This window comes from Onychostoma macrolepis, chromosome 13 (genome assembly GCF_012432095.1).
Source record: "Onychostoma macrolepis isolate SWU-2019 chromosome 13, ASM1243209v1, whole genome shotgun sequence".
NCBI lineage: Eukaryota > Metazoa > Chordata > Actinopteri > Cypriniformes > Cyprinidae > Onychostoma > Onychostoma macrolepis.
Window position 1 is genome coordinate 21883541 of NC_081167.1, and position 16508 is coordinate 21900048.

The 16508-nt window shown below is 38.6% G+C and overlaps 1 protein-coding gene across 2 annotated transcripts in view; it reads right to left on the reverse strand.

Moving 5' to 3' along the window:
- Positions 1-1454: 1454 nt before the first annotated feature.
- Positions 1455-16508, reverse strand: part of kif16bb (kinesin family member 16Bb) — a 36377-nt gene continuing 21323 nt past the window's right edge. For both annotated transcript variants that reach the window (XM_058795038.1, XM_058795037.1), the window contains 7 exons: positions 13793-13912; positions 13573-13624; positions 13343-13480; positions 11466-11548; positions 9578-9639; positions 4924-5002; positions 1455-3703 (listed from right to left, as the gene is read on the reverse strand). In XM_058795038.1, the coding sequence (XP_058651021.1) occupies positions 1592-3703; positions 4924-5002; positions 9578-9639; positions 11466-11548; positions 13343-13480; positions 13573-13624; positions 13793-13912 (2646 nt within the window). In that variant the 3' untranslated portion in view covers positions 1455-1591. The remainder of the gene's footprint in view (positions 3704-4923; positions 5003-9577; positions 9640-11465; positions 11549-13342; positions 13481-13572; positions 13625-13792; positions 13913-16508) is intronic.

Genomic DNA, 16508 nt, shown 5'->3' on the forward strand with positions numbered 1-16508 from the left:
AAACAAACCTTCTCTTTGATGCAGCCTTACTGTTGGACCTCATATGCCAAACAGTAACATAATATTACTGTAAAATGTTTTTTGAAAACCTTATTGACTGTAATTAAATGGCTGAATATGAATCTTTAATCACACTTCTTGTGCTAAATGGCTTGATGACTCATTGTTTGTTTTAAAGCGATCACTTGATGTTATATGTGCAATTAAAGGAGCTGGTGGCAATTGCTCATTACGGTTTTTAGGAGTGCTTGCTTAGATATTAGATTTTAGAAACAAAATAGTCCAAACTATATATATATATTGCTATGAAAAAACATGACACAACAGTTGATATTATACTTACAGTCTGCCATAAAAGCTTTTTTTTTTTTCTTCTGTGGCAATCTGTCCTTAGGACGGGGGCTTTTCACTCAGACAGTATTTCAAGTCTGAAAAGGTGAAAAGCACTGATTTCTGAGAAAGCACATGATGTACTTTTATTAAAAGGAACTCTCTCCCTCTTTCGCTGGCATTCTGTCAAAGAAAAGCCTTAGCTGATTGCACTGTACAAGCGCCCATAATTTTCTACACACTATAGCAGCATTTTTTTTAAAGACAAGGTAGGAGGAAGAATGTCTTCCTCCTGCTCCTCTTCTTCAGTGGCATAAAGTCTACAACGGAACAAGACTCGCAAAAAAAGGAAGCACAAGAGAACCATAACTAATATTTTACACAGCAGGGTCTGAAACAAAAGGGACTGTGAGCTATTAGCTAGCAACGTGATGCAGTGAGAACTTAAATGACCCAGTGGTGGAAAAAAAAATCTCACCTTGACCCTGGCATCTCCTCACACCATGCCAAGTTCAAGAGATGAATACTGATAGCTGCTGGATGCTGCAGGCATGCAACATGCATTTTCTGTGATGCAAGGCTATATGAGTCAAAGACCGGGTAGGGAAGAGCGTGAATATTGAAGAGAGGGAGAAGCCGTTTTATGCAGTTTTTAAAAAAAACATTTTTATGCTCGGGTGGTACATCACTCTCCAACCGAAACGATATAACTTAAATAGTGCAATCTTAGAAAATGAATTGCACTATAAAAACATACTGGTGATGCACAGGGCTAAACACATCAAATGCAAATTAGAAGCAAATTCTCATACTTAAGTTTCTCTAATTGGCACTGAAGAGAATGAACATAAAAATTAGGGTTGAGTGCTGGTTCTTAATTTTATACATTTTTATAGATGCATTATACACCTAACTCTGAAACAATAATCATTCTTGATCCACCCATATGATATTGCTAGACAAACATCATTACTAATGTCAATGCAATCTGAACCAGCCTTATGAATTTATGATCTTGTTCATTCGCACTGCTTTCAATTTATTACTCTTCCCTGTGTCAGAAAAACTGATCACAATGCAAGTCATATAAAACGTAATGGAAAAGTAAAAAACAAAACAAAACAAACAATAAAATGTCTTTATTCCTCAAATCCTAGCGGCGGCAACTCATGTCATGTTTTCGGTGCACTCAGCCTTTTTTGTAGTCTCCTGTCGAATTCTCCTCACTGGGCTGTTAATTATTTTGCTGGAAGGTCCTTGATCAAATGTTTGACAAGTTATTAATCAGGAAGGTGGCCTCAGCGGAGCTGCTGAAAGTTAATTTCCACACTTCATTCCGGGGAGATGAATCAGAGTTGGTAGGAGATTGGGCAGCTGCCTCATCAGCACTGCAGACCTCTGGAGGTTGAGAGTGACCTCCAGTACCACCGGATTTCTGAGCCAACACAACATCCAGACGCATACTGCCGTATCCATCTCTGACCAGCACGCAACGAACATCAGAGCGCTTTCGCAGGTCTATTAGCCTAAACTGGGCCTCGCGTGCCACCACAGCTACTGAACGTGGAGGTGGGTGGTAAACAGCATTTTCCCGCAAGAGACCCAGGTGAGTGTCAGTCAGGACAAGCTGGACAATTTCAGAGTCTATCGGTGCCACCTGTGAATCAGGTACAACAGGGTCAGTGTGCAGCTTGAGACTTGATCTCTGAAATCTGACAGTTGTGTAAAGGAGCAGTTGCACATGCGCAAGTGTCGGACGTTCCCCCTGCATGTTACCATGTAACAGGAAGACCAACTTAGCCAGGGTTTTCTGGAATGAGCATGTAAGGCGTCCACCAGAGGGTAGGAGCAAATCCTTAATATGGGAGTCCCAGTTTAGGGACAAACATTCTATGTCATTTGACAGCAATGGATGGTCCAGTGCACCGCTGTCGAAAGGGCAAATGACCTCAAGTAAGGTTCGGGACAGTTCTTGACTTAAGCTTGCATTGCAGGTCTGCAAGACAAGTATACTGTTCTCTGTGTTACCCGTTAGTCTGACAGTCTGCCCAGCAAAACCTATGTGGATCTCCTGCAGTTGCTGAAAGGATAATTCATAGTAAACATTTAAAGAGTGTGTGGGGCTTGCAGAAACAGGTAAAGGATCAAAGGTGATCACCAAAATCTTAGTCTGGAAAATGATAGTAACTGCAGGTTGTGAATCTGGTTGAGAACAGGTGGCTACATTGAGCCAGTATAGAGCGAACACTCGCTCTTCCATTAGCAAGGGGGCAGGGATGACACTATGTAGGCAGGATAGAAGCTGTTGAGCTGGAAGGTTCTGGAGATGGAGCAAGGATTCAGGTACGGGGTGAAGTCTTTGGCAGCATACCTTCAGCCCCTCACTTCTCTGGGTGGTCACCGAATCCCCTGTCTGAGTTGCCTCCAAAGCCATCAAGGGGCTCTTCCATTCACCTGTACTGGACCTTGACAGATCTTGCATGGAAGATAATGCTACACTCTGTTCTCTTACTGACAAAATATCACTATGAGACTGATTGGGCCGAAACTGGGTTGTCTTCAGAGTTGGGTTTGCCTGGGGTCTTAGAGTCAACTCAAACTGGATATGGTGTACAAGAGGAAGATCCTTTACCATTGAGCACATTTGATTGTACCAAGCGCTTCCTCTACCACCAGTTTGTTCCTTCAAAGAGTTTGTAAGCACACGTCCTGCATCCGCCAGCATCCAGGACACTCTTCCTACAAGGCTCCCTAGGCTAGAGCTGAACCCACTTCCCTCTGGCTGGGCTTTGGCTTCTTGGCTCTCAACAGATGTTCTGGATAAAAAGTGCTTGCTAAATTGGCCCCCCATGGTAAGTGGGCTATGCCTCTGTGAAAAGTGTTCCAAGTGAGTCAAACTAGGGACAAAGGCTGCCCCTCCTCCCGTGGTGGAGTGCCTGCTCTGTATATGGGATTCCTCAGCTAACAAGCTCCCTTCTGAGCCCATGACCGGGTGCCAGAGATACTGCTGCTCGACATCCAGGAATCCAGAGGTCCCGTTACGACACTCCTGAAGTACCCTAGTATCCCAGAGTCCTCCACTCACCCCTGTTTTCTCCCCCTCCGGTTCCTTATCTGTCACGTCCGCTGACGGAGCTTCAGTTTCTGATTTATGAGGGGCTGAGTGCTGCTTCTCCCACTGGATGTCGAGACTTGTCTGAAGCGACTTTCCCAGACTTTTGGCATCTCTTGCAGGGTTGTTAGTGGCACAGTGTTCTATAAGTGCCCTGGGCGTCTCAGGAACGTGCTGAGACTCTGAAAGTCCACTGAAACTACTGTCTGTATTGTTCTGTGGAAACAGTAAGTCTGTAGAAGCAAGATATGTGGAAAATATCTGTAACGAGAAAAAGGGAATAGTGTAAAGAGTTTAGTTATTAGGCCTCTACATTTTCCAATACATTTCAATAAATGTAAAGTCTATTCATGTTCTCAAAATTCTACTTTTATGCAAATGTTGTGTTACATTTTTTTATTACTGTTCCCTTCTCTATTCTAAAGTCTATCTCTCAGAAGTGTGCTTTAAAAGAAGTGAAAATAACCTCTCTTCTTGCTCACTTTATCTTGCAACTGTTTATCTCTGTTTAAGTGGACTAAACACTTCACCCAATATAAACAGAAGAGTCAGGGCTGAAAGCAGTGAGACATAATTGGTTGGAAACACCTGCTTCATGAATCTTTATATTTGTTAGGAAGGCTCTGCATGCTATTTGCATTAGCTACTTTTTGACAGAAGAAAATATGATTAAGCCATTGCTTTGATGCACTCTCTTTCCAGGGGGAGGCCATAAAGCCATGTAAAACACATGTAATAGGTATAAAATGTATACATCATAATCAATGCTAGCTGAGAGTGGAAAAGGGGGCCTTTTACAAGTGAAATATTTGGCATTTTAATTATTTTCGTGGAAGGCTTAAGGCAGTCAGTTCATATTTGTAGGAAAAATAACATCATGTTTCTGTGGTAATAAGAAACAACCCCCAATAGCACTGTCTGTATTTAAAATAGTTTTGATATAAGTTCAACCCAACATTATACTTTGGATGTCATTGCTTTATTTAAAAAACTGAGCCAGTAGCTGTATTAATTAGGGTATAATTGATAATAGTAGGCTAATATTCACATAGTCACTGTATTATTTGAACAAAATAATGAGCTGCTCTTGTGCTGAAATTAAATAATATGACAGGAATAGGACAGTATGTTCATAGCTCAATCAGAGGCTTCGGACAGACAATTTACATTAACATTTTTTTAATTTTGAAGTGCAAACAAAAAAACTGCTCTGACCCCCACTAGATCCCTGAGGCAGCTGCACTGCCTTCAGGCAATGGTCAACTTCATCTAGGCTTGTTTTTCAAAATGGTGTATTCTTAATATTATATCTCATACAGAAGCCCTAAAAAAAATGCACTGTCCAGCCAGTCACAGACAAAATGTAGCACCTTTTTTCTCTCTTAGATCTAAAGTACAGTTTTTTTAAAGAGCACATTTCATTCAGTAGTGAAACAGATATAGATATAAGAACAAAGTGTAGACTAACAACACATGCTTACTCTGTGACTCTCTCCTGAGAGACAACTGCTTTTTAGAGCTTCTGCATCACATTTGGGATGGTCAGAAACCTTTCCGGAGCTGCAAAGGAAAATGTTCCATTTTAGATGATTCAACAATATAGAAATTCAAAATTTGTAATTATATTACAAGGATTAAAGAGGGGAAAAAAGCATATTTCTTCTAAATGATATTTACACTGAAGCATGGCCACAAAAGAGCGAAGCAATTAGGTTTATATTCAAAACCATGCTGCTGTAGTCTTTGTTTTGAAGAGTGATTTTAATTATTTTTGCTACGGTTTTGACACAAGAGACCTACAACAGGCGGCAAGGCAAAAAGACTAAACTGCACAATGTCCCGCATCTCCAAAAGCGTCTATTAGATTTGAATAGCAAAGGACCCAAATGTCTGGATGCGATTAGGGCCACTCAGCTAGCTGTGAAATTAAATAGAATGTGCGCATGTAGATTTGAGGATTTACATACGAGCACTTCATTCTCAGTTCGTTCGCACAGGGATGGAAAAGCAGCTTGGTGGGAAACGAAGTTGACTTTCCGTCAAGCTCAACAGGATTCTGGACAGAAAGCCAAATATTTAATGGAGCCTCTACATAACTTGTTGGATAGCAGAGCGCGTACAAGTCAAAACCCTGTAAAATGCCAGAAATACCCCCAGTAGAAAACAACAGCAGGGTACTGATCTTATTCTCGAGTTTGGGATCTTGAACAACAGAGCATCTACTGAGAGCGTTTCAGACACAAAGGTAAACACAACATATTTAGAATGCAGGTGTAAAGGCAGTTTCATACACTGGGTTGGGGATGTAAAATCGTGAAACAGATTTTAAAAAAAAATTAAATGTATCATTTCACTAAGGAATCATAATTTGTCATAGCACGTGTTTACACTAGCAAAATTAGTACGGATTTTACAGCATTTAGTAGTGCATTCAATGGGCATGTTCGACATAGGTACAGGTCAGATACACTCCAGACTACAGACACAGTGCAGCATTTGAAAGGACATTGAAATTCTGAACCTTGACTGGTGCCACAAAGAATCATCCTCTAGGTTTCTACCCAAGCAGTGTGACTCCTTTTGGACTGTCTCCTGTATATTCACCTCTCTATGCATCCTCTCCTCCTCTCTACGCACTGTCTATGATCTTTTCCCTCCCAAAGTCTCTGTTGTCTTTCTGTCATCTTCTGAGTTTACAGAGGTGGATTCTTCCACTGATATTCTCCCTTCTGCAAAGGATGATTTTTGGTTGCCCTTTGGGGCTCACAAAACAATTAACAAAAGCATTATCTTCATTATTTGCTTAGTAAACACTTGCAGCATCCATTTTTTTTAGCATTGAGCACTGAGCAGTACAATGTAAATAGGTATGAATTCTATGAAATACCTAATACTAATTCAGTGAAAACTTTTTTTTTTTTTTTGGACTGGAGAAACCTTTAAATAACTGTGGCAAGAACTAAAGCTTTCAATCAATGATTAAACAAACACCAAAACTCAAAGAGCTACATCAAATACCCTACGCTGCAATATTTCAGGACTGTGCACAAAATGTGCAGGTATAATCAGAATTTCACTTCATCCGATATTACAAAAAAAAAAAAAAGTTAATGAAAACCAACAGCACTGATAACAAATGCTTCACCATTACAAACAAGGCCCTAAAAGTTTGAACATGAAATGTCAAAAAATTCAAGCCAGTATGAAAGCAGACAGATGCTGAGATTAGTAGATATATCAAGCGTCATAAACTGATATTACAGGAATATTTCACCCAAATACGAGAATGACTTGTATTCGATAAGAACTTCAACCATGTGCTGTACAGCTGTCATTTAATGGCACTGTCTGAAAAGAAAACCCAGCTGAAAATATCAAAATTTTATGCATTCAGACAAGTCTCAGAAAAAAAGTCTATGGTATTTTTGAAGGAAATCTGTCAAATAAAATGTAGCCTATTGTACAGATAAGACATGAACCACAGCACCAATTTCACAAAGGGCAAAAAACAAAGGGGTATAAACACTTCAGAAGACTTTGAATGTGCTTCCTAGCTCCTCTCTACAAACCTTTTCAGGAAAGATGCAGCATGCCCAAAAACTTTACAGCAATCAAAACCCTGACTTGTGGCCCATTCTGTGATCTACCAGCACATGTGGGAACTCTTGTGAAATGAGGAAGCCTCTTTTGAGAGAAAATAAAATGGCAATTAGAGCCCCCTGAAAGCTTCATATGTTGATATTCTTCATAATTTCCAGAAAATTAAATAAATTGTGAATGTACATAATCAAAGAGCGAAAAAAGGAGAAAGAAATGGTTTCCAGTGAAGCGTCAGAATAGGTGAGAAGCATCTGTTTCTCTAGCTGAAGATTAAACTTTTGCAGGAGCACACCTTCTGTTTGCAAACTGAGAGGAAGAGGAGGAGGGGGTTGGAGGAAAACACATTCTATATATAAAGCCTGAGCAAATGCAATGATTTAATAGTGTAAAAAAAGAATCAGATTCATTTTTACATGCATTACAGTACTTATGTTGTTCATATTGGTGAAATATGACTTACTAAAGACTTATGGTTAAACAGAAGTCAAGCTGAATGGAAAAACAGCTATTTGTGTCAAAAAGGTTTTCGAACTGGTTATAAACAAAGCAGATATTTAATGTTCTTGTTGTTGTAGTGTTAAGGAAACTATTGATATATGTGTGTAAGCTTTCCTTAGGAAATTGTAAAACTATAAAATGACAAAAACATGAATCCAGGACAACTGAGACCCATAAAAAATACTTGATTTTGTCTTGCCTAGCAAAGCCATACAGGGCGGGCTATAAATATATAGTACAAAACTGACTTGCTGATAAATTAAAGTATATTTGGACAGTGTAATGCTTTTCTGTTTTTGCTCTGCTTGTATTTAGCAGTGTTTGATGTGTGCATCAAATCCTATTGGACCGTTCTGATGCTTTTGCAGAAACCAAATCCACAGTCTATCAATGAAAGCCAGAACGAAATAAATTAGCAATCTGCTCGGCTTGTGGTGCTCACATCAAACACACAAATCCATTATCTATAGAAAGCTTTGAACAACAAAGCCAAAGACAACCGAGCAAACAAACATTTTGTAAACACAGACAAAGGAACAATTAGGGGGAACAGCGTGCAGAACATTGCTGAAGGCGTCTACAGCGGCACACATAGATTGGGTGTACATGTGAAGAGCCTGGAGGTTCACAGATGATTCATGATGTCTCTCGGCTCCAGCTGCAAAAAGTAGCATGTCAGAAAAAAGTCTCCCAGCTGGGAGTTGGGAGACTGGGAGCTTTCTTCATTGTCAAAGTTGTTGCCACACATGACATGGAACAGCCTGAACCTCTCTAGCTGTCCATATCTTGTTCTCTTTCTTATTAAACTTTCTTATATGTGGGGAAATTCTTAAACTGTCTAACACAGGAGTGTCCAGTCCTGCTCCAGGAGGGTCAATGTCCTGCAGAGTTGAGCTCCAACCTGTTCTAACACAACTGCCTGAATGTTTCCAGCAATCCTGAAGACCTCTCTTAGCTGGTTCAGGTGAGTTTAATGGGGTTAGAGCGAAATTCTGCAAGAACGCGGCCCTCCAGGAGAAGGATTGGACACCCCCGGACTAACACGTCCAGTTACAAACACTTTTCACATGTAAACATACACCAGCATTTGACATGGTTTTCCATCCACAAGTACAAGTACCTCTCACAACTGATTCGAGTTGCATTTTGCATTCAGAATAAACACACATAATATGCTACTTTATCAAATTCTATAGCTTTTTTTCTTTAGAGGTTTGATATATAACTTTATATAATGCCGTATCATCTAATTGTGTGTCCTAAACAGCAGACCACATCTGTCGGTAATTTTGTTTTTTCTTTAATTGTGTCTGTTAGCCCAAGATTTAAAAAGGGAAATAAAATTCACTGTGAATGATAGCCAAAAAGAAATGAGTAAAAATGTGTGGAATGAATTCAAATGCAGATGCTAAGCCACTGATCTAGAATACAACCAAGAAAGACTTATTTCAACTCAAAAACTGTTCTATAGTTCTATAGAATCATAGTGAGAATCACTATATTTTAGAATCAGTTTAAAACTAAAAAGTTACAGAATTATGTCTGTCAATCAAATTCACAGTCTAAAGACAAACGTTGCATGAAAAACATAATTTTAAAGCAAAGCAGTGGATCTCTAACTTCTTTACATCATGTTTTCATCAAAGGCCATGCTCAATTTTTTCTTATTGAATTCTAAACAATTCACTTATGGTCTAACCCTTTTTTTAAAGAGGATGACAAAATTCAGCATTAAACTCCATGTGAACATGCAGAAAAATGCAAAAAACCTTGTTACTTGAACAAGCCTCAAGTCTCATCCTAGAAGAAACTAAGGGTGTCCTAAATGTGACTATTTATATCCATCTAGTCCAAGTCTAGGTTCATAAAAAAGTATTAAGTGAAGCATTAAAAGTTAATTTCTTCCCAGATAAGTGGAGTGCAAAATATCTTATGGAGGAAGATAAAGCTTCCATGCTGACTAAACGTTATATAACATAATGAATCAGAGGATGGATGGGGATAGAGCACAGTCTGTCTCACAGCAGGTGTACTCACCTGAAATGACTGAAAGACTCCACAGAGAATGCAGTGGAGTTACTTGACACGAAGAGCCCAGACTGTGGAGAACATACAGACAAATGGATGGTTGAGCATATACACACAGCACTGTGATACAAACCACTCTCACAACAGAAAGACAGCTGTTTCTAACACACGGCAATTACAGCACACTAATTAAAGCAAACATGCCATTAGAAAACACTACAAATCACCATCATTCAGATCGAAATGAGAGAGTAGAATGCGAAGAGACTAGTAAACATGATGGCAACGTGCCTAAATGAGCATGAAAATGAAACACCTTTTATAGCAAATCGTCTTTGTTCTAATAAAAGTTTAAAGAGATCGTTCATACAAAAATAAAAAATGTCATCATTTACTCATTGTCATGTTGTTCCAAATCTGTATGACCTTACTATCTGCTGTAGAACACAAAAGGTGATGTTTGGCAGTATGACTGAGCTGTTCTTTTCCATAAATTGAAAATGGAAGGCGACCAGGGGCAAAAAAAGCACCATAAAGATATACCATAAGTCATGCAATAGCTTTGTTCATGGACAAAAATTAAATTAAATTCATTATTCAATAAAATTTTTCCTTAAAACATACAATAATTATTATCTTATGTTATAATGTCAAGTATTATTATGTACAGTAATTATAATTATTATTGTGGTTTACTTTCACTGTATGGAAAACATGCATTACTTTTAGGTTCCACTCAAGACAGAAGTCATACAGGTTTAGAAATGATGAATGATCAAGATTATACATCCAAATCTGTCAAATATGTTCAAACAAACACCTTTGCATGTACACTAATGGTGCAACTTCAATTTCAAAAGAATAAAATATAATTTTTGTAAGTTGCATTTGAAATTCAGTTTTCTGAATTTATCTTCTCCAGAAATCCCTTTTTGTATAGAAAATTGGATGCCTAATGTAGTTGAGAAAGAGATGTAAATATAGACATGATATTTCATGTTGTTCACTTTTAAGTTTTCATAATCTATACTGATAAATAACCATTTCAAACTGATTCGCTTGCTTGTTTTACATCATCTTAACGTAAAAAATCAGTCATAAGATTCATCTGGGTACAAAACATCAATGGAAACATCCCTCAGTGGAAGTTAGTTTATGCAAGCAATCTTCAAACTATTATATGCCATTGTATAATATGGAAATTAGCAGTTTGTCTGAGTAAAAACAAAGTTTCGCACAACAAAAATGACTGAATGGTGCCGCTGAGAGCTCCGTGAGGCAAGTTAACAGTTGTTTGTGAGCATAAGAATAGTTCACGCAGAGAGAAGGCGCTGTAATCTCCGTGCACAGAAGAGGAAACAGCTGCTGTCTAACTTTACAATGAGAGACTTAACAGTCAGGAAATATTTAATTACCTGTCACAGCAGTGAGAGACAGAGAGAGGGAGGGAAAGTTAGAGAGAGTGTCGGAGGCTGGCAGAGGCAGTAAGACAGAGGAAGTGAAGGTGCATACTTGCAAACCAAAGACAGAGACATGTTCGGCTCTTATCAGAAGACACTGAGGTGCACAATTACTTTACCTCTCTGAGGAAATGAAGAAAAAAGGTTTAAAAGATAAAAAGAAAAAGAAAACTGGCGCTTTGCAAACACACCAAGAGGGATTTATAATTTTAGCTTGAGGGAAGAGTATATGTGCCTCTTTGAAGAAGAAAGCTCTTGTTCTACCTCGCATCGAGGAGCACGCAGCCAATTGGCATAGCAATTACAACTGAGAGCGGTTTCTGATGACTTGCATTTTTTTTTTACACAAATTTGTAATTCTGCTCACCCTTTATTCAGCAGCATTTTAATACATATTTTTTTACTAATAGCTTCAGAAGAGGTTGAGTTTTCCCCACCTTGCGTTTCTCTCGAAGTTGAGCTGCTTCCTGAGGATGATTGAAATGGAACATAGTGGCCTTTCCAAGTTGTATGTTCACTCCTGACAAATACAGAAATATACACGTATGGTGAAAAATACAGCAATAATTAAGCAATATCTGTTAATTAAAACACAATAAGGGCAGATATTTTGTACAAACAAAAAAAAAAATCATCTGTTACATTAGAGAAATGCAAAGACTGTCAGCCTGTAATGATCTATATTTGGTGCCTTTCTGAATAATACTACGTTTCATAATTCTATTTCGCTTTTGTAAGGTAAATAACTCTTTACCTTCACAATAAAAGCCAAATAGAAGCAGTCTAGCAAATCTGGCAAACACAAATAATGATAGATAGACATGGAAAGAGAGTAAATATGCAATCCTGTCCATTTGGCCAACCTATCGCTTTCCTTTCTAGTAAACACATTATGCCAAACGTTAATGAAACGTAACTTTCCCGGGGGATTGTGAGAACGCTGGATTCTTCCTGGAGCAGATGCCCATTTCTCTCCTTCTCTCCTCCCTCTTTCTGTGGTGAAAAAAACTAATCTTGCCTCTATTAATGACTTCCAAGGGGTGACAAAGCCCTTGAAAGGCCTGCATCAGATGGATTTGGGCCATGGTTGCTGTGGAAATTACTATCATTTGTTCAAAGGAAATGGCTTCAGATGCCACCGTGTCTAAAGAGGGGAACATTGGCAAATTGAAATTTGTGAAAAGGAGACTAGCATGGTTCTCTCACTCTCTTATAAGTCTCCTTCCTTTTAGTTGGCTTTTCTCTCTCTTTTTTTAATCTTACACCCAGAATAGATCTAGCCTGTTTTGTCTGAATTCTGGAGGTTTTACCCTTTTTGAAAGGTTAATCCCACACATGCACTTCAAACCCCCTCTGCACTCTATCTGTTTCATCTGCCAATTAACTGCGGGTCGGGTGCTTTGTCCGCCAGAGTGTTAACCTCAGTCATGTTTGGCTGTTCTGGAAGTGCCGCGAGTCTCACTCTGAGATGAGAGTCGCTCTGGTGGGCATGTACAAGGATAGAGGCAGTAGGGCGGGACTGTTTCACTCCACGGGCTTGGGATTGCAGAGAGGAGATCTGAAGTGCCAAGATGCAGACATACTCAAAGAGCTCCTCTGAATTCCAGTTAAAACCAGAGGGTTTGATATGCTTCATATTTTTTCAAAATTTGTTTGCTTGCACAGTTAAGGTTCAACGATAAAATTGATTGTGGCTCTAAAATCTGATTGGATGGAAACCATTATAAACTTCTGTAAATAACAGCTACAGAGCTAATATACAATATGAAGAGTTCATTTGCAAAAACAGATAACTCCATTTTTATTTATTTTCAGAAATCATGTTTTTTTTAAATTGTGTTTTCCAAGTAATATTAATCAAACTGCAGTTGGGTTGTTTTGATTATGTAATAATCACTCAAACAAATACAGGTAACTTGCAAAATTAAAGTTCAGATAACTCCACATTTCACGCTGTGAAGATGATATCACGAATTCATCAAGTTTGTTGAAATAAATTTTTTTTAAGTGTCGTTTATCGGTTTTTGCAAATGAACTCTTCACATATACAACAGTTCTTTCCAGTCCTCGAATCTGATTGGCTGATAAAAATGTGATATTCTATTGATAACAGAACTCCAACGGAACTTTATTTTTTATTTATTTATTTTTTTTAACAAATATATCCAGCCTTGGTGAGCATAAGAGCATTCTCTTAAAAACATTACTCTTACTGAACTCTTACCAACTCCAAAAACCCTTAACATGTAAAAATTAAAAGCATCTCATAATTTGTCACAGATCTTAAAAAAAATGAGACATAACAGTTCATTACCCTGGGTCAGAACATATGGCTGGGTCACCTCCACCCCATTAATTGCACACCTGGCTCCTGGGAGCGGCACGAGTGTGACGGTTCCTGTCTGGTTCTGGAACACACAGTGTTCCTTCTGAAGAGCTTCACCATGGAGAACTGCAGAACAGAGAAACCTCAGGCTGAAAAAGACTCTGACATTGCCGACAGCTTCCTGTCAGGAACAAAATCGATGCGGACAGAATACAAACCTATATCCTGCTCTGGCTCGGTTCCTCCAGCACCAACTGAAGTTCTACCTTCCTAAACAGCAGAACAGGGAATGCTTAGAAACCCCACAAGAGCAAATAACGATTCAAACAATCCTCTAGTTATTGACAAGAAATGTTGCTTGGGCAAAACTGACAAACATCACGTCAATGAGAGATGAGTTCAACTGTACACATTGGGCATATATGGGATGCGGCTTACCTTTAAATGATAGAGAACAACCCCTGTGCTGAGCCGATCTTCATCAATGCAGATTAAATAGGGCATTTGCGAATCAAGTACTACACCAATACCCTCTTTTCTGAGAGCTACTGTATCCTCCTAGATAAGAAACATTAAAAAGTCAACAGAGAAAGTGAGATGAGATGAGATTGATGGGGGTTGGCAAGAAAGATGATGAGCTAAACCATCAGAGAAAAAAACCTAAAAAATGTTTGAAGAAACGGGACCAGTGCATAAAACTGAAATGACAGACATTTAATTGTAAAGCATCAGAGCAGAGGAAACAGTGTGTGTGTTGTTTATGACTTTGTCTTCATGCCCCAAGGCCAAACAGAATAATATCTGGCTTTGGCTATATGTCGAAAGGTTGGGGGAATGGGGATGCTGGGAGAGAGGGAGGGATGTGAAAATAAGAAGAAAACACCATAAATCATTTAGATCACTATGGGTCCATCTCAAACTCTTTGCAGTTTGCAGAAGGAAACCACATTCTACCAAACCCATCTCAAAGACATACCGTTAAAACAAGGACACATCACAACAGTCAATACTTTACATGTTCAGAAAATAACACTACTAAATAAACACTTGGCATTTGAGGTATGACAATTCCAATGTGTAAAAGACTTGATCCTACTGTAAAGCTGGAGTTCGATATCACAGATATTTGAATCATTTGTGAAAATATTAATAGTCACGATGAAGGGGGTCAGAAAGGGGACTTGTATAACCTCCCAGACATCAAATACTGCAAGAAAAATTTGAAAATGTGAACTATCATTATTAGGCAGGAGGGATTTAGGGCAGTTTTGTTGTGACTTGTGGGATGTCGCTGTACATGTTCCTTACAAACTGCAACTACAAATGTCACGCAGTGTGAAGAAAGGTTGCATCAAACTCTGATAAGTGATTAAAACATGACGGTTCTTCCTTAGGAACCACAATCCAGTTGGGCAATAGAAAAATGCATATTTGATTACAAATAATGCCATACTGAATAAATAAAAGACCATTTTTGACATATCTGGCTTTAAAATGCTGAATCTACCCACCAAAGACGTGGTATTCATACACCCAAGTGCTCACAGCTTGTGAAAAATGTTGAAATGGTGTCACTATTCTACGCATGGCTTGTGATTAATGCGGTGATATAGCACAGTGTTGACGTTTCGATTAAAAATCATTACACTCCAACACAAACACTCCCCATCATAAACTTTAAAAGTCACAGTTAAATCTATATTCACAGGAAAAAATCCATTGAACTTGAACTGGAAAGAGGGGGACGAATCTAAATATGTATTTGATGACATTTCAACAGCCCTTCACAGGACGGTAATGATAAGCAGAAAAATTATTCTGCTGTGTGGGGCGTCTTTTTTCTTATATATGGTAGCATGTGTCCATGTTATGCCTCTTATTTCATTCTCCACAGAGATGGGAGGCACCTGCAAGTTCACGTTCATGCATGCCATCAAAGCGCACATATTCTTCAAAGGCAATTTGACATCTGTAATGGTACATGCAGATACAGTATAAAGATTAATGCATGTTGGCTCCAAGGGAACCACTATCACATATGAAATAAATTCAGCATGCAGGATATTTCATGTTCATTTTCAGGATGCAAATCCTAGACAGTATTATACTACATTTGCGAAAATCCTTGCTGAAAAGACCAGCTTAGGACAGTATGAATTTCCAGGCTGGTTTTTCCTGATTAGTGTTAGTTTGGTTCTGGTCTAGTTGGTTAACCAGTCAAGCCACAAGGACGGTAAGAAATTTAAGAAACTATCTGGGTAGACCAGCACACCAGCATCCAAGGACATCATATGCTGTTTTTTGTAATCAGGTGCTATATCCCACAATGCAACAATTCAGCTTTAAAGGAAAATGGTGGTCATTGGTTGATATGACAGGTTTCATGCAGTATACCATATTTTAGGAATGCATAGGCTTCAAATTTTTGTATAACCTCAACAGAATAAACAAAACCTCTATTCATTTTAATTCCTATATTTTCTCAGGGTCTATCTAACTTTGAAACATTTCTATGCCAGCCACATTGTACGCAAACATCACTAAAATGGTAGAAAGTGTCATGCCTCATCAAATAAGTACTCTGCTTTGAATAATGTGTGCTTTCACCGGGGAACACGCTTCTGTTTCCAATACGAGAGAGGAAATAATGACAACAATCCACCTGACTGAACAATGAGAAAAGACCTTCAGATGCCCTGCGCATACCGAAGCAGCACAACAAAAAGAAAAACACTTGCATACCAATTTGCCTGTGAGGATTCATTCTATATGGGAGAGGGCCAGAGGATGTCTTGAAAGGAGTTTTGGACTTGGACAGTATTAATTCAGACATTTGGAGACTGGAGCACCAAAGCTTGTCTCTTCAGAATAAAAGTTAATGTGCTTCGGTTCACTGTGCCCACTGACCTGAGAACTCAAATGTCTTTCATTCTCTGTGAAACAAAAGTAACTGCTTTAAACTTCTTCCTGTGTATGTGCAAGTGATTTTACTTGTATTGTTTCAAACCTTTATGACTTTTAATTTCCACACAACACAAAAGTAGAAACTATGAATAATGTCCCTGCTGCTCTTTCCAATGCAAATACCATCAACAGAAACTTTTCAAAAGTTTTTGATTTTCTTCAAAAATCATGCAAAAGCATCTTATAAGTT